General features: G+C 28.8%; 2 protein-coding genes across 2 annotated transcripts; both read left to right on the top strand.

Annotated features, from left to right (window-relative positions):
• Positions 1–376: 376 nt before the first annotated feature.
• Positions 377–11819, top strand: LOC119689757 (apolipoprotein D-like). The gene is made up of 6 exons (XM_038104658.1): positions 377–557; positions 645–756; positions 816–946; positions 1022–1104; positions 4909–4998; positions 11532–11819. The coding sequence occupies exons 1-6, from the start codon at positions 550–552 to the stop codon at positions 11666–11668; spliced, it is 561 nt and encodes a 186-aa protein (XP_037960586.1). The 5' UTR covers positions 377–549; the 3' UTR covers positions 11669–11819.
• A 6098-nt stretch (positions 11820–17917) lies between these two features.
• LOC119662224 (apolipoprotein D-like) lies at positions 17918–26549 on the top strand. Its single transcript, XM_038071802.1, has 6 exons — positions 17918–17960; positions 18237–18333; positions 23349–23479; positions 24617–24696; positions 24765–24863; positions 26125–26549. Exons 1-6 carry the CDS (start codon positions 17944–17946, stop codon positions 26433–26435), a joined length of 735 nt encoding a protein of 244 aa, XP_037927730.1. The 5' UTR covers positions 17918–17943; the 3' UTR covers positions 26436–26549.
• Positions 26550–26787: the final 238 nt, after the last annotated feature.

Below are 26787 nucleotides of genomic sequence, written 5' to 3' on the forward strand. Positions count from 1 at the left end.
TTACAAGTTGCGACACAACCTAAAACTAATTAGACTACTAATAGCCCTGGAAACGTTATTATCAATCCGCGACTAGTAACGAGCTATTGTAATTACACTCGACCGAGTTAATTACTCGCACCTTCTGTAGTTATTGTTGTTGTTGGCAGAGTTGCTGTAGCTCCCGTACCGCCGCCACCGTAGTTTCAAACTGCAATGCGAACGCGAAATAAAAAATTTTGTGAAAATATTTCATAATTTAATAATTTTTTATGAAAATGCAGTGCGGTATTATATTCGCTTTGCTCTCTCATAGATAAAAGTAAACAAAACGACATTATATATAAAGTAATAAAAACTAGTAACGACATTGTAGATAGAATGATTGCGAGATACTCGCAGCTTGAATTTTCATGTTAAGCTCGCACAACAAAGGCGGCACTTCAGTTGCAAGTTAGGTGTGAATAGAGCAGGTTCGGCAGAGTCTTGCAGCTACCGAGTTGAAGAATCTTCTATCAATTTTGAAGAATTCAAATTTAAACAAAATTAAAATAAATTTTTTTTAACAAAATGCTTAAGTGAGTTGATAAAGGGGTTTCCCCTTTTATTGAGTTATTCAAAGATGAACTTTCATTAAATATTTTACAATTACATATATACCATAGAATCTTGTGTGTTATTGTTGTTGTTGTAATGCAAACTGTGAGAGCTCAGGTCTTTGATGTTGGCCGTTGTTCTACAAATATAACAACAGTCCAGGATTTTCGTGCAGCAGATGTAAGATAATGTCTCTTTTTTTCTGCACTACTATAGCATTCATATAAATATGTTTTCAGTACGTAGGACGTTGGTATGAATACTCGAAGTATCCTTTCATCTTTGAAATTCTCGGCAGGTGTATTTATGCAGAATATGGAGTTTTGTCGAATAACACGATATCTATTAAAAATCATCAAGTTAATCGCTTGTAAGTATTTAATTTTTTTTATGTACATTAACGTTGAATAAAAATATTTTAATAATTTTAATCAAAATAAATTAGTACCGGAAGAAGTGACGAAATAAATGGTTCTGCTGTTGAGAGAAGTTCAGCTAAGCTTTACGTGACTTTTGACAATATACCAGGTAATGTTAGAATATTGAATTATAACAAAATGCCGCTATATACTTTTAAAACCTAACCTAACCTAATTAAACTGAAACAATTAACTTAAGTTATTGCAGATAACTTCATTAATTTAATTACTCAATTTTAATAAATTAATATAATAATAATTTTTAATAATCACAATTAATATAATAAGTTTAGTATACAGTCTTGTATTATTAAACAAGATAGTTATAAATATATAGTTCGTCTGTGATAGACACAGAAAAATGTGAGTTAATTAATTATTATAGAATTTTAATATGAATTTTAAAGAAATTAATTTTGTTTTATTTAAAAAAAAATTCAAATCTTTAATATTACAAAATATTTAAGCTTTAAAGGAATAAACATTAATTTCTAAATAATTTATTTTTAAATAAATTTAGTACTGTTTTAGTAAATTAGTGAAATAAATATAGTATCTATTTTTATAATTTTAAATAAAATTTTAATTTTTAATATTTGAAAATATTTTAGTCAGAAGGAAATAATTGTTAATATCTTAAAAATTTATTTATATATACATTTAATATTTATATATATTTACATAAACATTAAATTTTCATAATATCAAATAATTTTTAAAAAAATTTTAATTTTTAATGTTTAAAAATATATTTGCTTGAAAGAGATAAATATTAATTTCTTAAAAGTTTATTTATAAATATATTTAATACTATTTTGGTGGATTAGTAGAATTCATTTATATAAATTTATATAAATTTTTAAAAAATTTAAATTGCAGATAACTTTAGTTACTTTCTTAATTTATTAATAAAAGATATCATAGTTATGAATATATAGTAAATATATAGCTACAAAAAATGTGTATCTATCTTTAACTTCAAAGAAACTAATTTTGAATAATTTACAAAAAAATAACAATTTTTTTATCTCTAAAAAAACAATCAGTTCGAAAGTAAAAAATAACAATTTCTTAAGAATTCATTAAGAATTTAATTAGTAAAAAATTTATAAATATTTGTGTAGATTAGTGCCTTGAATTTAAAATTTATCTAAAAAAAATTTCATAAATTATTAATAGCACTTAGTTATTATTATTATTTATTATTAATTATTTATATATTAGTATCAGGGTATCATTCAAAAATTTAGTTTAGTTTAAAGTTTAGTTCAAAGCCCAGACTCTGTGTAACAACTTTCGTATTCTATAAGTGGAGTACACATATTCCAGTTAATTCTCTAAGTAATACCTCGTTTTAATTGTCTTCAATATAGTTTAGAGATTTTAATAATAAGATTCAAAAAAACAGTTAGTATGGTTCTTGCATCAATTGTATGTTAACTTTCCGTGGGTTGTAATACTATGATTCTCCTGACTTAAGATTTATATAGCTAATTCTATTGTATATTAATCAATAACGCTTAAATAAAGTCATTAAAAACTGTGAAAATATATTCAAATCTGCTATTAAATATCATACCTTTTTACTATTATGCAGGGACTAAGAAAAAAGTTCAATTTATTTTTATCATCTATGGTCCCTGATATTTTGAGACCAGATTTTGCTTAAAAACATTTTTTTCTATCAGTAGTACTATCAGGTATTCTGATCACACAAAATCGAAGTTAAAAATTGTTATATGTCAAAATTGAAGCAATTTCGGTTTCCCGGATAGATCCATTTGTCAACGGATTTTGATATAATCAGCTATTGGAACAAATTTTTCATTATACCATATGGTTACTTCTTACGATAATGAGTTTTGAAGTTGTAGATTATTTTTTAGCTTATATGTAAAGTCTGTTATCGCAATTTAACATAAACTTGGTAGAAAAGGAGTAGTCTCGGTGTTGGCTTACCCGGAATTATTCACTATCATAGGAAAAGTTTTAATAACAAAATTTATGTGCCTCATGCTTTTCAATGGATTTACCATCTCGTTTTTCAATTTGTCATTTCGATAACAGTGTCAAATGTACATCTGGCAATAGTTGTATATATTTAAATACGATTGTGAAAGTGTATAGGTGATATAATGTAGGATGAACTATATTGTTTTGAGGGATGTCTGTTTCAGTACGTATAACTTAAGAAAAATTATCAGACTCATAAAAATGGCTCGGACAAATATGATTCAAAACGTCATATGCGTTAGACACGAGAATACTTGTATTTTTTTAATTACACTTACAGTCTACCTTGTTGAAGACCTTGTGCTACTTTAAGATATATAGCAGAGTGAAGTCTTTTATCTTTTAAAAATTTTTAGATTATATTAATTAATTATATTAATGATTCTTTGTATTTAATCATTTATTGAGAATTTTTTTAATAAATAAATTTATGCGACTGGTTAAAATTTGATATTTCAATAATAGATTGAAGATATACTTTACTAATTTTTAAAATACTATTAACTAATTTTCAAAAGTAATAGTGATATAGATCTGTGTCTTTAAATTTAAAGAAGCAGTTAGTATGGTTTGCGGCCATTGCGAATTCGGTTAATTCCCAATTAATGGGTAACGCATTAAATGGCATCTTTTGTCAATTTTAATAGAATCTCCGCTGTTATTGGATCAAGCCCTGGAAATTTGTTGCTTTATATCTTTTTTTTCAATAGATGCTCAACGTTTTGTGTAGTAACTTGAGATGATTTTTTGACAGTGATGTTATCGGTTTAAGTACTGTTATAATATATTATATATTATTGTAAGCAAAATATGAGTTAATTCTTTTGGCTAGTAAAACGACTACCGGTTAGTTAATTTACTAACCGAACCACTTCCTGATTTGATTCGGTGTAACTAAAAGTTTGAACGGGTATGATTTAAAAGTGAAAAATATACTATATGTTAAACCGTACATATCATACTGTATAATATATTGATATGTACACATCACACAGCATGTATATATGATACAGTACATTATATATCAAAATATGATTTAATCTTATTGGAATCTGAGTAATAATAGAACATAGTAAAAGAGCCAAGCAAATATGTCATCTATTTATTTATGTCTATCTACAACTGGGAATGTAAATCAATCTATAGGGTATCTATACTATGTTCATTATGGCGTAATTAATATACTTTTAAATCGAAAGTATACAGGAAATTAATAGATCAGTTGGGATTGCTATTGTGGTGGAAAGTCAAAATCGCAAACTTTTTATGATAGAAAACAAATGATATTTACATCTTGCGGTAATGTACATAAAATAAAATTAAGAGGTTAAAATGTCTATTATACCATTTTTATTATACTGAAAAAGTTTTGTTTTAAAACCATACCACAGAATAAAACTTTGTTAGTATAACTCAATATATATTAAAAAATTTATATATTTATTTACTTCTATATATCAATTTTAAAATATTGGGCTCTTAAATTGCAAAACTGACGTAAAGTATATTTACCTCTCAGCTGTGTTTATGAAGTATATATGTTTTTAAAAATTGATCCTGAGGCTTTTTGTGGACGCAAACGAGAGACGCGTATGAAGTCATAAGAAAATAGGAAAAAAAAGAATTCTTCATCTCAGCAAAGCTGAGGAGCTGTAAACTATGGCGGAAGAAATCCAAATATAAAATTTGTAAAGAGCCTGAAAATTCAAAGCTGGTCTCTAATTCTGATAATATTACTATTTTCATATAAAAAATTATAAAAGTTTTGTCTGCCAAAAGCAAAGCTACTTTTCTTTATATGAAAAGATTTTTTTTTTATTTTTTTGAACACTCGACTTATATTATTTTTAACAGTTAAATTGAAAGAAATTATTTACTAACAAAATATAATTTATTTCAGCCGGTTCCGACTATTGGGTTTTGGGTACGGATTACACAAGCTATGCAGTCGTCTACTCTTGCGTCGATATTCTAGGTCTTCTTCATACAAGTAAGTAGTTTTTTTTTCACTTACAAACTAATAGTTCTAATTCAACGTTCACTTGATATTTATTTAGTAAATAACAGATTAAATATTAAATATTATTATTGAGAATGCCATGAGTTACATTATTCCATAGAATGTATAATTGAATGCAAAATAAATAAATAAACATGCATGCAAACAGATAATGTTTATTTAAGCTCATTGACGAAACAATTCAGAAGCGGGCAATTTGTGGCACCAAAGTCGTCCCCTAAGCAGCATATTAATATCAGTTTAAAAATGTGTTTTTAGTCAAAAATAATCTGCAATCCGTAATTTCAATTCAAGATTTCCGCAACTTGAAATCTTAAACTGTTTCATGAGACTTAAAAGTGTAGACGTTGGCTACCTCTGCATTTTTAAGAAAAACCAGTGTGTTAGCTTTAATTAAAATTTGTTTGGCGCAGTCTTAGATTCTCGCTCTGAACTTGAAACTGCTATGCATAAACTTAGTGACGTGCGAAAAATTCCTGACTTGGCGCTTAAAGAACTGGGGTTTGTGGAGAGTTTGCTCAGAGCCACAGCTGACAAAAGCACTTACGTGAGGTGATTAAATTATAGTGACGTTTTGAACTGCAAAGTCATGAAATGGGCCGAAATTAAATGTTGTTTTCCAAAGAACTCGTTAATCACCTACTTGCTCTTTTGCACTGGAAATCATTTCAAGTCTAGAGTTAGTTTAGGTAATCAAATTTTAAACCACAATTAAAACTTAAGATTACTCACGACTGAAATCTAATTTAAGACATTGACCAGTTTTTAAAGTCAAGAACCCCAAATTAATGGCCATGAAAATAAACTTAACTAAGACTAGAAATTGCTTTAATGAGTTCATGTTTAAATCTTAAAAATTTAGTTAAAGTGAATTCAATTAACCTTCAAAACTTAAAGATTTTTTTCTTCAAATTTTATTTCACTTATGTGAGTGCGTGGTACTGACTTTATGTACGCATAATTTTAAGTTTTACGAGTATATAAAGAGTTAAGTTGGAGATCATTAGGTCTATGAAACTTTAAAAAATAATAAGTTGCTAAAGACAGAAAGACTCTCCATATTTTTGTAATAATTATTTAAGCACATAAATTTTTCTGCAAATACAAAATACGTATATTCTAACTTCGTGGTGAAACATTTGAGATATACTCAGAATATATATATAATCGTGTTAACTGCCCCAATTGCAGTGGACACCAAATGATTTCTGTATTTCCGCTGTTACTCATCCAATACTCATCGTGTGTTGTATTTTCCTCACCACTGGTAAGGAATATTATGTTCAGACTAATTACATACGTATTCATAGCTATTCTCAGCAACTTCTTGCACTACTCTACAGGCTGATACAGCTTACTCTTGAAGACATCGAAATTTAAAGTTGTTGACCTTTTACATAAATTACACTGACAGAAACAAACTGCTCACGCCATCTAGCGTTAACTTATATATATATACAAATTTTATACTTCTTACTCAAATGTTACATCTGGACCGTCTACTTTAGCTATTGTTGGAGGTTTTCATACAAAGAGTTCCAATTTGCTGATAACATATGTCCGAAACGAAAACGAAAAAATATCCGTTGAGTTCGGTATGTCCAGGAAATCGGAATTGCAATATGTTCACTATTTTAAAAAGTTATTAAAATAGAATATAATAGATAGTTCTGGCATAAATAGTATCCCAAACACACACATGGGTAAATTAATACAATATAATTTAAGTTTATACTTTATAAAGCATATAGAGTATTTCACATATTTTTGTGTAGGACTTTAGTCTTCATCTTAACACGTCGGTGATTAATTTTTAATTGATTTGTCGATTAAGTATCCCTTATAGAAACACAATTTTAAGCTATTTTAGTGCATATTCTTTTCAAATGTAGTTAGTTTTTTATATATATAAAACAGATCTTTGTATGTCGTTTATGTTTGAAGAATATTTTAAGAAGGTCATTAAAATTGTTTACATAGAAAATATTTAGATGTCAATTATTGATTAGAAAGGTTGATCGGGTAGTATCTTGAATTATATCCATTAAGGAATGATATAAGTACTTGAACTAGACGAAGAAAAAAACTTTATGTGGTTTGTTGGTTACAGTGGCTGATCATCAGACTCCCTTCTGCCTCGCATAATTACCGTTTTAATACCACATTTCTCGTAAGATAACTCTATAATAAATAATAGTTATTCAATGGATTTTATATAGTGTAAGAGATCTTTTGATTTTACTGATAAACAGTCTGACAGACTGTCAAGAAAGTAGGTACTTTGAAAAAAAATTTATTGTTAGACAAGGTTGTGCGGTCACAGAGATAGTGTATGATAATTGCTTTTTCATTTAAGTAGTTAATAATATAGTTAATAGTATCTAAGCAGTTATTAATGAGTTTCCTGAGCCTGGTATTATTATATGAAGATCTAATCGATTGGATGTTTTGCACAATGTGAATGACTTCCATCTTTTATAAGTTAACTGCAGAAAGTAGAGATTACTTTTAGTTAATACCATGATGTTCTTAGTACGCATGTAACGATTATTATAGACATTATTAAAGATTATTATAGATTATTCATAGATACCTGTTAGAAAATTATTCCGCCTGTTCCAATTGAAATTATGTATTTGGATATATCTTTCTTCTTGTTGAAGAGCAACGTTCATATACACCTCTGTTGCTTCCTGATCCACAGCAATCAGTCATATAATGCAACTCCAGCTTGAGTGAAAAAGTAAATTTCAATACTAATTTCGCGTAACTTTAGGTGCAATTAACAGCCAACATGACATTATGAAACTAGCCCCGTATCCAAGATAATAGCAGTTGTGAACACCTACATCCCGTAATCAGATTTTATTTTCGATGATATGTTGCAAGTGAAATCCATTTACTACCAAATTTATTCAATATAGTATAGGTTGGTGTCTAAAGAATTGGAGTGTATATTAAAAAAATCCTTATTTCGGAAATATTCTTATTACTATCCCGAAGAAAGAAGAACGTGGAGATCAGTGTTGATTTTTTTCCTTCAAAGTTTCTATGATCGGGAACCCATATGAGAGTAATATCTGCGAATTGTATTAGTCCACCAATATTTTCCCTTCATTCTCTTACTAATTCTGGTTCAATAATGAGAGATTTAAGTGCTTTAACTACCGTAAATATTGCCACTTTTATTTGGCAGTGGTGGGAGTTAGTCTACAGCGATGATATTTTTGGTAAGAAGTAGATTTTAGTGAGTGTATGTCTCGAGAATAGGAAATGATTGATTCACAATGGCGATTAAGTGCTTTCGGTAGGGAATAAAATGAAGTGACAATTTGAGCATCCGTAGGAGAGCAATCCGCGTGAGTGGAAATATAGGTAGTTGTCTTTAGCAACTTTATAACGTACTATACCCATTTTGTGTAGGATAATATTAAGCCCCCTTTTTCTATTTTTTTTTTGTCACAATGGGTGTATTTACTTATGTTTTGTTGAGAGAACTTCATTTCAGAAGTGTTTTTTTTTCGGTAACGTTGGATTCTGCTTGACGTGAAGTTCATTTCTGTTGTGTTTGTTTTGTTATTGTAAATTTTAAATTCCAAAATTTTGTTACAATTTTTGAATTTTTTTATTATTTTGTATTGTTTTCAATTTGAGCAAAAATAAAGTTGAAAGCAGGATTTTTTATTGTTTATTAAAAATAGAAGTAACTCGTAAAATTCAATAACAACAAAACAAACTTCACAGAGAAGTTGAATGATAAATTCTAAATGAATATTATTTGGCTTCACAACTTCTTGTCATTCGAAAGATGCTTGACAGTGGAACAAAACTTTGAAACTAAGGACTTGATTGTACTTGAGTTATGATGTGTGAACTAAAAATTACAAGAACTTTTAATTTCTTTAAAGAATATATGTTTAAACTTTAATTTTCACTCAATTTACTATAAGAAACTACTAGTTTTATATTATAAATTTTTTATAAAACTTTGTCCTTTGAGTGGTCTTCAGATCATGAAAAATCTCGGATATAGAAAAATGGGACCATGTTTCAAGCACATTACTTTTGCAGCATTATAGATATGAACTACAAATTTTCTAAACAAATTCAACTTCCATGCGTTTTATATTCAAAACATTCGAAAAATTCATTTCATATGACCAGTGTGACATTGGTCTTTTCCCAGTACCCTCTCTTACAGTAATTCCGCATATAATAAGCATAAACTTTTGAATTATTATCACTTGTTGAGGCTTCCAGACCTGGCGTCGTGTTTGTTTTATTTTGAACGCATTTGTACCAAACACAAACTCATAGTTCCGTTACTTCGTCGTTTTCAGATAGACTACAGTCGAAATATCGGTAACAGTAGTTTTTTAAAACATATTCAAAAACGTACGTAATTCTATTTTGAACAAAAACTCTATAATCCGACATTAGTGAAGTAATAGATCATGTTCCATATATTGTCGCATGTCGACTCAGAATAAGGTTTGTTTTTTCTTAAAGAATCTTTTACTTTCTGAAACGTTGATATGTTATTGTCTTTGGTCAATTGTGAGCAAATATGGCATCAGATTTTCACCTTTGGTCGGGTGTCACGTTCCTTCGATATGTTATGAGTATCAGGTATCTCTAAAAACTTTAGTCACGGTTGTCCGTGGATTGTCGAATAAACGTCTGCACAGCTATATAGCCTGAAAATTGACGTTTTACGGTTGCTTTCGATTGAGCAAAGTTCAGATAATATTTATCAAGCCAAAGTTTGGCATATTGATATTTTTTTCTATGAAAAGAAAATAGATAAATTAACACTCCAAATTGCTTGAAACCCATTATTTTAAAAAATTACTAAAGTAACGTCATTAAAGCCATTGTGGTTTCTGAACAAATTTTTTCAATGATCATAAAATTCTAAATGTAATTTAGAGTAGTTGTCTTCTAAATCTGATTGTTTAAAGGTAAGTAATTTTTAAAAAATATGTGGTTATTAGATACAGACGTTACTTTTATGTCAATCTTGGAACTTTTAAGCCAACATAGTACTTTCATACACCGAGTTTACTAGCTATTGTATGCTTTGTCATGCTCTAAAGCAGGTCTGTTCACACGCGGCCCATGGTTCGCGCTCGACATGTTTCTAATCTACAACAATTACGCAAACTTTATTTTGTTATTCTTTTATAAAACTACATTATTTTATTTTTATGATATATCAAATAAATGTATATTTGAATTGTTAAAACAATGAAACTGCGGCCCTCCAATCTGTACAGTGATTTTTATTGGTCCCAATATTGGTATGTTGGTCCATAATGCTCTATCATCGGAATCATAGTTTTGTCAATATTGCTATCGTAAGCATAGAGCATCTCCCAACGTCGCTGTGAAATCCTGAGAACACGTAGGCAAACAAATATCGACAGGTGGGAGTATATATAGAAATAGTTTAAAAATACTACTTTTGGTACTGCAACTTTTGAACTACCACTACCCGAATTTTGATACTTGTGTTCGACATAAAAGTATCTATGCTAGATGTAACTACTAAGTAGGAGATAGTAGTCATGTGACAGTTGCATTCTTAGTTGATGTGAAACTTTATCGTGGTGTCATTTATAAAATAAAATATGTAAATGATATATTGTACCTATATTATTCCTATCTGGAATTCATATAATTTTCTTTATGGTTATATTAAGAAGCTATAATATATATAACTTGTTTTATTATTATTATGTTGTTACTAAATATACTTCTGCTAACACATCAAAAGTCGTATAATTTAGAAAACTTCTGATCAGAACTGAACAGATAGTCAAAGAATTAATTGATTAAAAATGCATGTGGTTGCCTTTAAAACTTCAAGCTTAATGAGTAATTATTTTCTACACAATTTATATAAGCATCCTATTTTAAGCGCCTAAAAGCAGAGATTAAAAATGAAATGATTTTTGTTATTTACGTTCCGCACACCGTAAAGTTAATACGTCATATTTAAATACACGGCCACAAATTGAAATTTATGAATAACTAAATGTATCTGCGCTGCATGCACGGACCGTAGAATTTCTGTGAAGTACAAACCCCAATTAGAGTTAAAATAACATTCAATATTTGATTTGCTTTTAGGAATTGCGAAATATGAGTGGAAAAAGTATAAAAAGCTGGAAATTGCGCAGAGATGTAAACATTATTCGAAATTGGCCGGCTGGCATTATTTTTTTTTTTTCATTGCATGAAAGTTGATTATGTTTTATTTGGGCAGAGTGGTCCGGTCTGGACCTATGCTTTTATTGCGTTCCGAAAGTAATTAAAAAATATGTGATAATTGAAAAATAAATTGAGTACAGAAATACGTTAATCGAATACAGTTTCATATAAATATAAAGTTACACTAAACAAATTAATACAATTTTTTAGTTGGATAATATTTATACTCATATTTATATATGTATATATTAATTATTATTCTTTTTAATGCTCTTATATTTTATAATTAGAAGTCATCTGGATTTTGACGCGTGACCGTTTCCCTAGCGATGAAGTTGTGAAGACTGCACAGGATGTTATCACATCAAAACAATTATCCTTGAATATGCTGCAAAAAACTGAGCAAAATAATTGTCCCGAAAATTAATGATATTTCGGAAATGTCTATGAGCTGCACATGTAACGCAAAGGGAGTGTAAATATGTAAAAAAAAAAGAATGTTTCAGGAGCATTTGTGTAATTGGCTTAAGTAATAAATAATAAAAAAACTAAATAAAAATAAAAAAATATATTAGAATAACAAAATAGTATAAAAAATATTTTCTTATTAATTTCTATTAGATTTATTTGTATTCACTTAATTATATTATGTCCTTAAAGTAAGCAAGGAAATGGATTCCTATTTATAAACACAAATTCTCAGAATAAAGTGAAAGCTGAAAAGCTTTTAAAAAAATTACAGATCAGGGTAAGAAGTTGTATTTAATACCAATCTCCTAACTTTGCATATGTGTAACGATATAAATGTATCATCAAGGATATGAAAGTACGGTAGATACTATAAAAATTTTATAAAACCAATCATATCCCGTGGTTATTACCTCGTTAATTGATTCTTAAAGAAAGTAAGTAGATTAGGTTTGGTTAGATTATGCTAGCAGACCAAAAAGTTCACGCGTAGACCTTTAAGATCCATTGCGATACCAGATCAGAATTTTATTATTAGCGATCACTTAGGTTGCGCGTGTCATAAGCGAAATTTATTAGAATTTCAACAGCAAGCTCAGGCTTGTGCTCCAATCCTGTAAAACTGATAGCCTCCCAAGTATTTTTGTCGAGTTCTCAAGTGAGCCGAGCAGTTACACAGTAGATGCCATAGAGTTTTCTTTGATCTTCGGCTCATTGCATGTTCTACAAATATCGCTGCAAGTTAAGTTTAGTTTGTGCGGGTTTCACAGTTTTTTCGGCTAAACGATATCCTCTTCTGTGTAATTAATTGGTCCACAAGCTTTTTCATGAAAATCTGAGGTGTTAAAACCAACCTATATGATTAATATGAAATATTACTTTTTAAAGATCTATTTTTGAGATGTCTGGCAGATTTTTTAGTTTGTTGGCTTCCATAATATAAAGTCTTTGCCTTACTAACTATTTATAAAAAACTTTTCAGTTGTTTCTTTTTCATTTTCTCTCTTACGTTACTGGTGGTTATCCATGCCAAGCTTTTGGCATGGGTGCCCACCGACCAATGGCCTGTTAGCACTGCAATAAGTTTTGTCACCAATACATTTGGTTCTGTCAATTACGATTTTAGTTCTCAATAAATTATTGCTTGGTCTTGTTAGTTTGGGTATTTCGCAGCCCACTCCACACAATTTTTCATTTGCGTTCTACGACTTTTGAAAAATGATGATAGATATGTCACAAGCACACTTTATAAGGATACTTCTGATTCTTTTCTAACTAGTTTAATTGTAATTCCTTGGTACTCCGAAATCCAAATTATTGGTATTATACAGTGGCTTCCTACTGACCACAGTTGAGTTTTTAACGGCTTTAGTTGTTTTGATTTTTTACTATAGTAGAATAGAGCAAGAATATAAACTTTAGCTTATAAGATCTATTGTGTTATCCCTAAAAAGAGTGTCCTTGCATTGACGATTGCTAGAATCTAGAGCAATAAAAACGGTTTAGTACAACTAGAGTCAACTATTTAATTGTTTATCGGGATCCAGTGATTGTGATAATATTATTAATTAAATAATATTAATTCTCATTTAAAAGAATATTTACTCACATTGCTTTCAGTTTCTATGGCAATTCAGTTAGAACAAACTATAATTTCTAATTATTTAATCTAAATGATTCATTAGCGAAGCACGTACCGTATTTTAGTGTTATCTATATTATCTTTATCTAAAACATATATTGTAAATTGAAAATCACATGGCTGGAGCTGCTGAATAGATAAGCACCCATTCGCAACAGGTTTTGTTTGATATATGGAAATGTTATATGAATGGGATCAAAAGGTCATAAAACTTTTTAAATAAAGTTTTTTTTTATTAATTAATAGAATCATTTTAAGCTGAAAATAATATACTGAAAATTATAACAGTTAACAATTAAAACTTTCATTTTATTTATAGTGAAACCAACCAAACACGCACATTTATTCAGAAATAGAATAAAATGGAACTTGATCTGCGATAATTTCAGAATTATAATAATACTAAATATGTATTTTAGATACCACATTTTTGTGTAAAAGCTGCGAAATGATTTAATAAGATTATCATAAAAAATGTATCTGTTCACTTTTTTCAATTATATTTCAGCATGTCTTTAATGCTAATAGTTTTATAATAATATGACTCGCCTTATGATAAAAAGAAACTAGAATGGTTCGAAGAGTAATGAAAAAGCAACAACAAAACCTTATATAAACTATTATATAACATAAACTTATATGAAACTTACAAATTTTTTTTGTTTTTTTTTTTATTTTGATTCCTAGTACTTGCAGTCTCATAAAATTATTTATGAATAATTTAATATATGAAATAATTCCAAGACCACTTATGGTGGATATTTTTCAATACTCGAAACAGGTGTATGGTCAGCCAAAAACTTGATTAATTAAAATAATATAAAAAAAATTTTTGTTATTGTATCTCACTACTTTTCGAAAATCTCCTTGTTTAACATATGAAACTGAGTTCGAAAGAATCTATTAGGTTTGTTATATAACAAAGATGAAATATTCATAGCATGTCACTGCGCTTGAGAAACAGCCATAAGTCTTATTGGAACTCTCAGCGTAGTGAACAATATTGTTTCAAATTTTCTCCAACTCCAACTCTTTTCATATGTGAATGATTATGTAAATATAGGTTCAATTGAATTTATTTATTATAAAATTGGTAAAAATTTTTATATAACATTTTAATAACTTCTAGATCACATGGGATCGCCAAGCATAATGCAAAATTATTTATAATATTTAACTTACAGCATTCTTCTGAGATTTTCACGTCGGGGCACATATTTGGGAATGGCACTTGAGCACAATTATATACTCAATATAAGAATTATAAAATATAGAGTAGAATATAGATAGTATATAGAATTAAATTGAAAAGCCTTTAAAAACATTTGATAAAATTAACACAAAAGAGATGAGGCTATTTATTATAATGGTGTTCCGAAATATAAGTAAGAATGGATCTCGTAGCTTAAAATAAAATTTCACAATACAGTTCAACTCTTAAAATATAATTGCAGAAATTATACCTAAACTTGAGAAAACTATATATTGTATATAAGAAACCATTATCTTTAAAAATATAAAGATAATAATAAAAAATATTAGATAGATCCTTGATTTGCAACTTTTTTGATTTTTATTGATTTGTATTCGAATATTTAAATTGAATTGGAGCACTTTTAAGTCTTTAGTTCGCAGTTAAAAATACAATCAACCTTACATTTTTTCAATGATTTCAATAAGAAATATATAACTATTCGATTTAATTAAAACCATTCCGATATATCTTTATTAGTTTTTATATTTAATATCATATAATTTTAAAATTTTCAATATAACATACATATGTATATTAAAAGTAATACAAATATTAAGACAATCTAAATATATTCTTATAATAAAAAAGTTTCCATAAGTGGTGTTAAAGAGAGAGAGAGGAGAGTTGTATCAAGTATTGAAAAACATAAACAAGACCACCGGTTACTGAATCACAGCAGCAATTATTTATGTGCAACCGACATAAATTTATTGTTTCAGGTTCTCTCATATAGAATATGTGCATCTTTGATGAAATTTATAAAAACAGAGTTGCCATCACAAACCTATTTTTTCAAGTATATAATACATAATATCATATAACATTACTTTTTTTATTTTGTGTTAGGTTCACTAATATTGCTTTTCGTTAAAACAGGTATAGTCTTTATAGTTCTCCTTAACAACAACAAGTTCCATTACATTGGAATATTTTTACTATAATCAACCAAAGCTTTTATGGAAAAAAAATTGAGTAAAGAAGTATCAGTTAATAAATTCTGATAAAGCATTTATAATGTTAAGCCCTCAAGCTGTTCTCTAATAATTCAATATCAATATTATATACAGTTTGGCGCACTCATGGGTGCAACTACTATGTAGTTTGTTGCCAGAAATATGTTTCAAGATGATAATAGGTGATAAAAAGTTAGGCCTAAAAAATAAATTCGATATTTAAGCAAATAACACTTCCACTTGGTTAGCTTTTCTATTCACAAAATATTTCCGTAGGCAAAAGTGTAGCCTTTACAAGTAATAGTATTTTCCAAGCTAAAACTCACTTCGGGTGATGGGGTCTAGCAGATTAGAAACAAAATAATTATGAAAGAATCTCATATATACCATATGTAAACACTTCAAAGGTTCAATGTGTTTCAGTTGAATAATTAAAAACAATCGAATTAATTAATTAATATAAGAAACAACAAACATTTATTTTGCTTTTAAGTGAGTATACATAAAGCCCCTTGGTTCAGTACATGCTATCTCTAAGTCTGAGTAAAGATTTTTTTCTTTTTACAGATATTTCCTCATACATTTTTTCATTCAATTGAGTCAAATGTTTCAAATTTAGCCAAATAGTTTCAACAAGAGCAAGAGTTAACCTTTAGCCTGTACACTTCTTAAAGTGGACTCAGTTTTGATTATTTCGTCTACCTACTTATTAAGCAAAACCCAACTGATTTTTTATTTTAGAGGTGATCATTCAACTTTGCAATGAAAAACTATTGGTGTTGCCTCTCTTAGTGAAACAACTGTCTTTATATAACACATTCACTACTTCTAATACTATTTAACTAGGAAATTTAAAGGCAGGTATGAATGTGTTCATAAATGGAATCAAGTTTTTTATTATGTATTTAATAATATTAGCATACTATAATATATAATATTAAAATAATATTTAATAAAATTTCAGTACGAATTAGTACACATGTTCATTTCAAATGCCCACCTTTTAATTATACTCAAAAAATACAAATTATAAAAATGTTTATAGATGTTATATATCTATTCCAAAAAATGTTCTCTAGAACCTTGACGCTGTTACTTGTGGTGCCCATATTGAGAATTTGCTATTAATTTATATTAAGAATATACTTTAAAATGATCCATATTTTTTGAAAGTTACTGCCGATATTATAGTCAATCGGAAATGATATAATTCCATGATTAATGTCATTTTCGATCCCCAGTTAAATGGTATTGAACGCAATAATATTATTTTAAACATGGCGGCGCAATGTGAGAAGAGATCATATAGTTTTTCTGGGAATAAATGAAGTGGTTGGTACACTTATATGAAACAGATATATTAGACTACTTGAAAGTCGATTTTTAAAAAATTGTCGTAGTTTGAAAATTTTGCTTTCAGTTTGTTTTTTTATATTTGAACAGGTCACTCGATTACCACCTTTACAATTGCATGAACTAATGTACACAATTGTGTGATATAATTCCAATTGATTATTGTCCATGATATAGTGAAGTGGTTGGTCTACTTAGATAAGCCAGATATGTTGAACTACGGGGAAGTCAATTTTCACAAAACTGTTACAATTACTAATATTCGATATCCAGATATATTTTCTTCGAACAGCCCATTCGTTGAGCATCGTTACGGTTGCGTGAATGGGCTTCTCCAATCATATGATTTTAAATATCTAAATTTTTTTTATGCAGATATGTAAAGTCGCTAGTCTACTTAGTTTAATCAATGGCTCACTGAGTCACTTGTAAATCAATTTTCGCAGAGTTGTTTTTATATGAGTTGAGCTATTCGAAAATTATAATTTCTGACTAACTTTTGCTTTATCTGACCATTTACTGATCACATATATAATTGCGTGAATAATAATAGTGATTTCTTCTATGGGTATTGAATTTTAATACTTTTAATTTCTTTCAAAAACCTTTTATTGTATATATTTAGAGACATATATGACACTTATGTATTAATATTTACTATCATTTAAAATTATTAGAAAATTAGTGTACAACGCTTTGCAGTACCCATCGCTTGGAGGCAACTCTTATCTACTACCCCTTTGTTTGCGAGTGCTCTCTCTGTTTGATGCTCTTCAAATTCAATATAAATAAAGAACGCGAGGCGCACTAATTTTAGTCGATGATCCGCGATACAATCGGGTTTCAGCGAATTTATTAAATTTGCTCTAATAAATATTGCATTTAATTGACTTTGATTTCTAAGCAAATTAAATAATAATTCGTTAATAAATAATTTTTTAATTAATTTATTGTGAATTAAATTCGCTAATATAATAAATAAAATAATTAAAAATTTGTGTAAAATTGAATTAAACTAAATATAAATCAAAATGTTTATCAAATTAAGGTGAGAATAATAAGAAGTGATGATAATCTAATAAATAAAATAAATTTTTTTATAATGAATTATTATTAGCTATTGTTCATATGTGTAATGAATATAAACTTATCAACATTTTTAAATAAAAAACTTGATGAATAGCAATTACTAATCGAGTTAGTTAATATAAATCCATTATAAGCGACAAACATAATTAACATATAACACTTACAATATAATAATCCAATAATTAGAATAATTTTATAATAATTACTTAATTATTTACGCTTTCTGGTGCTAAAGTATTGGGATGATTATACTTGCTTTGGGTTGTGCTCAAGTTCCATTTCCAAATACCTGCCCGGACGTGAAAATACCGGAAGAGTTTGATGTTGATGCTGTAAGTTAAATATAATAACTAATTAATATGTGTAGTGTTCCACCATCCCATCTGATCTAGATGTTATTAAATATGAGAATATTTAATAATTTAATAATAAAAAATATTTTATACTTAAATATTTATTTTCAATTAAAGTAATGTTTTTTTTTAATATTTATTATTATATTGAAGCTAGTTGTGTCAGTACACTTGAACACTTTTACTCTCTATTAACTGCAAGGTTTCTTCAAAACCCCTCTCTACGCCTTGACTGGATTATGGTTTATCACTTCATCAGACTAAGCAATAATTTAACCCAGATCTGCTATAAACATTATTTAGGATAGATTTTACAGTCAGTACTTAAGACTTAACACTGACTAAAGTCGTACAATTACTTAACTTAATTCTACTTGACAGTTTTAAGACTTAAGTTATGACTGTGTAATTGTCTCATATGGAAACACACGTAACATCAAATTTTGCCAGTTTATTTCAAGTGAAAGTGATGACATTTACTATTACATAGTATAGTTTTGAAAAAATTTATGAAAGAAACTGATATCAAATTCTTTAATAATAGTCAAACAGTTATCAAAGCCTAATTATCCTCATATGTTATATCTTAACTCCTACAACTGTGTATTATATCTTTGATCGAGATTAACAAACTCACCAATATATTCCTTACATGGATACCACTTCAATTTCTAACAATCATATCCATCCTCTTATGTTAAAACTCATTTCTTCTTATTCTGTTTAATATAACTGAATGAGGATAACAGACACAATAACATATTCGTTATATGATTGCTACAACAATTAGAATACAAAAAAACCTGTAAAACAAATTGGACGGCACGTCAAAACATGGCCATAAACTATATCGGTTACATTCTAGGTATTTACATATTAATCTGTATGGATCTGATGTACTATTTATTTTCAAAGAAGTCAAAATGAGTTGCAAAAATAAGACCAATTGTGCCAAGATAAAATACATCTGTTCACCTATAATTGGGTATTGAATCAAGAAACTGGTTAACTTGTAAAACAACTATAATAAGAATACCAGGGAAATTGTATAACAGATTGGATGTCTTGTCACGGCGCGACCATAAACTATATCAGTAATTTTTTCAGTATTTTATTTAAATATCAATGAAAGGGACTGACACACTCTGCTTCTTCTGAGAAGTCAAAATGTGGTGCAGATAAAATACATATTCTATCTAGAAGAAATGAACCCTTGAATCTATAAATCCATATTAGGCATATAGTATATATATAGGCGTACATTTACATACATATGCTTTGTTTTCTAAATGGCGTTCTAAATAGATTTGAATTTGCTGCTTTTGAGGAAGAGAAAATATTAAAAAAATCTCAGCTAATGTCAGCTGTCCAGTCATCGCAAAAAAGTAGGACTACAATTTTTGAAAGAACCTTTTTTTGAGAACTCCGAAAAACCCTCAAAAATTGATTTAAAAAATTTTACCGAATTCTCAATAGAAATAGCCTGATTTAAGTAATGCAAACAGCTCTTGGCTCGAGAATACGTCATTGACTGTCCACAAAAACAAAACACTGGTGTTTCAAGTACTATAATGAAAAACTGAACTCATAGGCGTAAAACGATGTGTCTATCGTATACCTGTATTTTTTGGCATTTTAAAATTTTAAATGATTTAACTAAAGTTATATTGAAAAATATTGGATGTATTAATGTTTAAATATAATTTCATTTAATCTTCAATGTAATTTGTTATCAGTTTGTGTACTTAACATAATAATATAAAAAGAATTTTAAAACAATTTAATTTAACTGCTTTCATATTTCTTAGAACATAAACAGTTTCAGTTTAAACTCAATTATTGATTCATTTGCGTAATGTCAACAAATTTTGTCTGTTGAGCAGCAACGAGTGGATCTGACACTGCATCTGAGACTGAATCCCAAGACGTGTTTACTCAGAAACGGTTCGTTTTTCGCATTTATCGCTTGATTGAACAAATAGTTTTGCTTGACTTCAGTGGGACTCGGTTTTGTACTTCTTGCAGTTGCTTCAATAATTGTTCATGGCACTAAGTGCAGGTCTCAGTAGATATTTTTATTTTATTCCTTACAGTTTTGTTTATAAGTTGATGTACACTTGCACTAATTTGTTTATATCAGTTATGTCTGGAATTTTTTTAAGTAATTTTTTATTGATGATAATCAATAGAATTACGAAAAAAATACATATTCTTCAATAGTTTTTCGAATATAATTGATAGATTTTAATTAGAAAAACATTTAAATTGTGATAACATACTCTATGAACGTATTCTATGATTAGCTAACAACGATTTTTTGGATATGATATAGTTCTTATGTGGAATGTGCTCAAATTATCGATGATAAAATGTATACAATTTCATGTACAAGACATATAATCCTAATATATATATATATATATATATATGCATAAATAATTAAGTCAAGTAATAAAAAAATAGTAAGAAACATTTTCTGAAAGCAATCAATCTATATATGACATTTCCCAAAGAGTTGTCAGAAATAGAAGGAAAGTGGTCTTTAAGAGTCAAAAGATTTCAGCATATAATACAACTAAATTTCTTTGAGAATTAGTTAGAGAAGGAAGCTGTTAAGGGCTTTATGTTATAAATTAATCCAACCTTTAGATTTTGAAGCTAATAACGATCGAAATTCACCTTACTCCATATAATAATGTCCTTATTCCTTATAATAAGGGCAATTAACAAGAAAAGCAAAATATAAATTTGTTAACTTAGAGCTATTGGGCAGAGTGAACTTTTTATGATCCAAACGATCAGTCCAAGAATTTATAATTTCGGACTATAATGATAAATGGATGTATTAAGTTTATTAAAATATTTTTATCAACCTTTTGTACTATAGAAATTTAACTATTTAAACTCCAATAATTATTATAATAATTATAAATTTTGACTTTTAAGATCCATAATGCTATAAGCCAAGATTTTTTCTATATTCTATTACTACCCTAAAATCATTTCTGGCCCAATAATCCATTTTTCTTCTTCGCAACTTAGCAAACTTAAAATGTTTGTGATAAAATATATCCTATTACTAAGCTCTTACCTTTGTTAATGCCTCTGGCTGGTTCTAGGTTGACCCTCTATCTACTACCCACTATTACGAGGTTTTTTGTGGATTCAAAACGGCTTTCTCTTTTAGCTAATTGGGGAGAATTCGTCCTCCCTCCACCACTACTTACCAACTAAGCCATATAAGTTATTCCATTAATTATTCCATCTCTGAATGGAAATCAAATCTAAGTTTTATTCTTTAAAATATACGATAGTTATGTTTACTTTTGGGCATTGATATTTCGATGTCCATTTTTATCTAAACACTGTTTAGAGTAAATACTCCAAAAGCAACGCATTAATTAACTCAAAATGCTTTATAAAATTTATTTAAATATTTGTTTGGTCTAATTAATAATATTTTAAAAGAAAACGAATTTATTTAATAATCATATTTCAATTAAGCAAGAACATCGTACGTCCTCTATAACTTTCCTACATATGCGAAGTGATTGATAGGTCTCTGAATTTAACATACGCCGATGAAAACTACTTTCCATATATAGAATGACATATATTCATATTATTCATATATTCATACCTGCTGTAATAAATATTTTGCATATATAAATATTTAGACACGCTACACTTAATCTTGATTGCCTAGACAAGATGACTCGTTTTGCCATAGCTCGACTGTCTGTCCATCCGTATATTTGCTTGAAGTTAGTCAGTTTTCCATCCATGAATCATCTAGTAGATCAACTTACAAAATATAAAGGAAAATTATATATAAGTGATTTATATACAAATGCTTTTGAACACTTACAATACTATGGCAATACTATTGACAATACTATACAATAAGAAATAATTTAAATTATTATTTTTCTTCTTCTGCAACGTTTTGTACAACAAAGTTTTTTGTCTGAAATTGATACTTAAATAATTTTATTATTGAGTTTCAATAAATTTCTATATATATACATATATATATATATATCAACGCGTTTGATACCGATCAACTAAGAGAGTAATTGTCGACTGTCATACATTTTTTGTACTATAGTCGGAGACTATATTTCAGTTTTATTACAATTATATATTTTTAACGAAGCTTAATACTTTTGTTTAGTAGGTATGCTGTAATATGTAATTAACGGTTATTAATAATATTCATAGTTTATTCTAATTTCATTTTAAATTTAGAAAGTTTTCTACTGTAACAATATTTCAAAAAAAAAAAATTATGCACGTCTATGATCTTAGGGGTCATCTATCAGAGATTTAGTAATACATTAAAAAACTAAAAATATTAAATAAATTTAACTCTGCAATAATATCCATTTATCCATGTCTTCGTTAGAACATCGATTTTCTTCATCCATTTAGTATCATCCGTAACATTTACAGTATTTGTGATATTTTCTTTGCCTAAAACTGCCCTCCCAATTTTCTCTCAATATCTACATTAATATGTAGGTTATTCACTTCTTAGCAAATATATGTACTGTAAAATTAGTAGGCCTAAATCAATAGCTTTCAGTCCTATTACGCTTAACTCAGTTATACAGTAGGTTCTTCACAGTCACCAGTGGCAGTATCAATTTTAGTATCTATTCTTAGATTATTAGTATTAGATTAGTTTTTAGACTAAATATCACAGCTCACTTTTTCTATTTTTATAATATTAAAAGTACTTCTTCATAGAATTTATGTAATATTTTTTGTTTAAAAACTTTGTAGATCTACTATATATCAATCAAAAAATGTTAAAGAGTCTTTACTTAAAAAAATTCAATGTTTCGTGAAAAATATTTATTATTGACCAATCCATTTACTGCACAATGCTATAAAATCAAATCTTAAAAAATATGTCTTACTTGATTGTATAGTTTCAATAATGATATAATGATTAATGATATAATGAGAGTTCAATTTTTTTTTATTTTCAGTACATGGGAATTTGGTTTGAATACTCGAAATATCCTTTCCTTTTCGAGATTGGAAAGAAGTGTATGTATGCCCGCTATACAAACAAAGGTAATGACACCGTCTATGTGGTCAATACTGCTGTCAATCGCTTGTAAGTATGAAAACAAAATTAATGGATGAGTTTGGATCAATACATGTACTCTATATTAAGGTGGGGAAATTATAAAACTATTTTAACTAAAAATAATGAAAAAAGAACTCACGTCTCGTTCTCGTCTTTGTTGCATAAATTATTTGTTAAATATGTAATATTTTTTAAATTCTCCTGAATATATTATTAAGTCAATTAAAAAATTTTATATACATTTAAAGCCCAATTCGGTTACGTTGGTAAAACAGACCATGGTTTCCGAAATAGAACGACCTCACTTCTGTGCAATTGAGAAATGATGGAATTTCATGGTTGTAATCAGAAATCATAACTTTATTCAAGCACTTGCCCTTAGTATATGATATGTTAATTACGTAAAATGTTTTTGCTTTTTAACAACAATATACTATACAGTCAATAATAAAATAAATTTTTTAAAAATTAAATTTCTCTTATAAACTCCCAATACTAAAATTACTAAATTGAAAACGGTCTTCCTAAATATTATAATTATAATTAAAACTATCATCTCAAAAAAATATTTTATTTATATAATTTAATTATATATAATATAATTTGTATGTGATATAATTTATATATTATTATTATTAAGGGATGTGGCACTGCGACTGTCAAGTCTATTGTGTCCCCTTCTGGGTTTAGAGTACGTCTCTAAACCCTGTTGCATCGATGAAAAATAGTATAGAATCTACTTTGCAGAGTATTATTGCTTGTTAAGTAAATGGAATACGTTCCCAGGAATCTATTCTGTTTGTGCATTAGTGCAGAGCATTCTAATAGCACATGTGTGGCTGACTCTTCATTCTCTTCGCAAAATCTACAAAAAGGTTCCGACTCCATTATTGGTGTAGCAATCCTTTTCTTGGTGTGACAATCCTTTAGTTTGTCTGCGTATTGTCTGAAATTTTGCTGGGCTGTCTGTCAGTATTGTGATATTTTTTCTATCGTATTTCCGTTCAATATTTATAAGTACGCACCTAAATATTGTGTAAATTGTGTATATATAATTAATATATAATTTGAAAATATAAATATAATCTCTCACATTCCTATTCCCTCAATTCAGAAATTATTTAATTTAAAGACTATGGTTTTAATTCTTTTATTCTTTTGTAGCACTAACAGCAAATCAAACGTTACTGGTACTGCCAAAATTCTTGGACCGGGTCAATTAGCAGTTAAGTTCTCCAAGAATCGTAAGTAGATGACATTCAATACACGGTGCTTTGAACGTAAAACAATATGTTTTCTCTTTCCACTGCAGAGAGTGTCGATAAGCCGAATTACTTGGTTTTGGGTACTGATTATACATCCTATGCGCTCGTCTACAGCTGTACGAACTTTTCAACTGTTGCTCACACAAGTAAGGACATGCAAGACAGCACTCAGTCAGCTTTTCATTCACTCATTCCTTTGTTCCGCCACTCATTCACTGGCGTACATTTCCGCATCGCACGAATAGTCCAAAAACAGAAACTAATAGATACATTAAATAATTCAAATTCAGTGCGGCTTCGCATCACATTGGCAGTGCACGACGGAAACAAATCACAATTTTGTGATCTACAACTTAAAAAAGTGGGAAAATTTGTCCCATTTATGTATGCACATTTTTATCTTTAATAATTAATTCGTTGGTATCAATAGTGAAAACAAAAACAAAAACAATAACAATAGCAAAAGCAAAAGTTTTGCATGCATTAAAGTATCTCACTTTGTGTATTTCGTCACTGGACATGCACAATCCATAGCACATAACATATTACAAAAGCAGATGGGTTCGGACTGAAGTTCCGCTTTAGCTACATGCGTACATTGCACGGTGCGGTAGTAGGGTTCTGTACGGTACGTGTCTGCCGTTAATTAGTATGCATCTCTGGCAGTGGTACAAGGGAACGTGTATCGTGCTATGACAACTAACTGATTTGCAATGCAGACCGCAGAGCAATTATTCTATTCGCCATAATTAATTGATGCGCTCACGCAATGTAGGCGGACGAAACTTCACTTCGTTTATGCTGCCACAGTGGCTGCCGCAGTGGCTGCGGCAGTGGCTGCGGCTGTGGCTATGGCAGCGTCTTTTTGTTTTTTGTTTTTTGTTTATCACGTTTTTTTTTCTTTCTTGTTAAGCAAATTTTTATTTTTTGCCCCAGCTTATACATACGGTATGAAACAATCCAATCCAAACGCTTCAGATGAACGCGTGTTCATATATGTCGTTGCTGGAGCATAATTGGTTATGTGAAACGTGCTGATTTTTCTAAATGAAATCAGTAAAAAGGAAAACAAGTTCTAATTACGTTAAATATCACCGTGCGATATTTAATAATTGTAACCGCGTGTTTCGCTCATGCCATAAAATTTTTTAGCCCTAAAAATACACGCCATATAACACCTTGGCATACCACATGACAGCACAAAATACCTCATCGTAACGCCTCAAAGTGAAGCACACCGTAGCACGCATCGCACATCTTTTCATATCAAAACAGACACCTTGAATTCCTCATCATTAGTCAGTAACCGCATAAATTATCATGAATTTCATGATTGCACATCACAGCATTTTGAACATGTTTGAGAAATTGATTATGTGGAAACAAACTATTCCAAAAATGTTACAGAAAATATTTGGATTCTGACACGTGAGCGCAAACCTACCAACAGCGTTGTTGATGCTGCCAAAAAAGTCATGGATGATAATAACTTATTGCAGGCATTCCTTATAGATACCGCACAGGATGATTGCCCTGAATCAGATACTACACAGTTACCGGATTACAAATTATCAGGTGCCGACACTAAAGCGGAAATGGCTGCGGAAAGCAACTACGCCCCAGCTGAAATTGTTTCCATAGCTTTTGCCGGGACTGACAGTGAATCAGTCGATGTCACTCTTAACGGAGAACAACCAAATTTGATTGATAAAGCATGAAAATTATTTACGCATATTTTTAAGCAAATTATAAGAATCTTAAATTATTTTCATATATTTTGAACACAATAACTTGTTAAGCTATTTGGGTAAATACATATTCGTATATCATTATTGACGTTTTCATAATAAAAATCTTTCAAGTTAAATAAACACGAATTTTTCTAATCCATTTATATTAAAGACAACAACATTTAACTTTGATTTGGTATTCTTTCAATTTGTTCTCTAATCTCCAATTTCAAAATAATCTATATTGCGAATATCTATTACGAATAATTAACTATAAGAAATATTTCCAAAAGACCACTGATGATGGGTATTTGGCAATACTCAAAACAGTTAAATGGTC

The sequence above is a fragment of the Teleopsis dalmanni genome, chromosome X (assembly GCF_002237135.1).
Source record: "Teleopsis dalmanni isolate 2A chromosome X, ASM223713v2, whole genome shotgun sequence".
In the NCBI taxonomy this organism is placed as follows: Eukaryota; Metazoa; Arthropoda; class Insecta; order Diptera; family Diopsidae; genus Teleopsis; species Teleopsis dalmanni.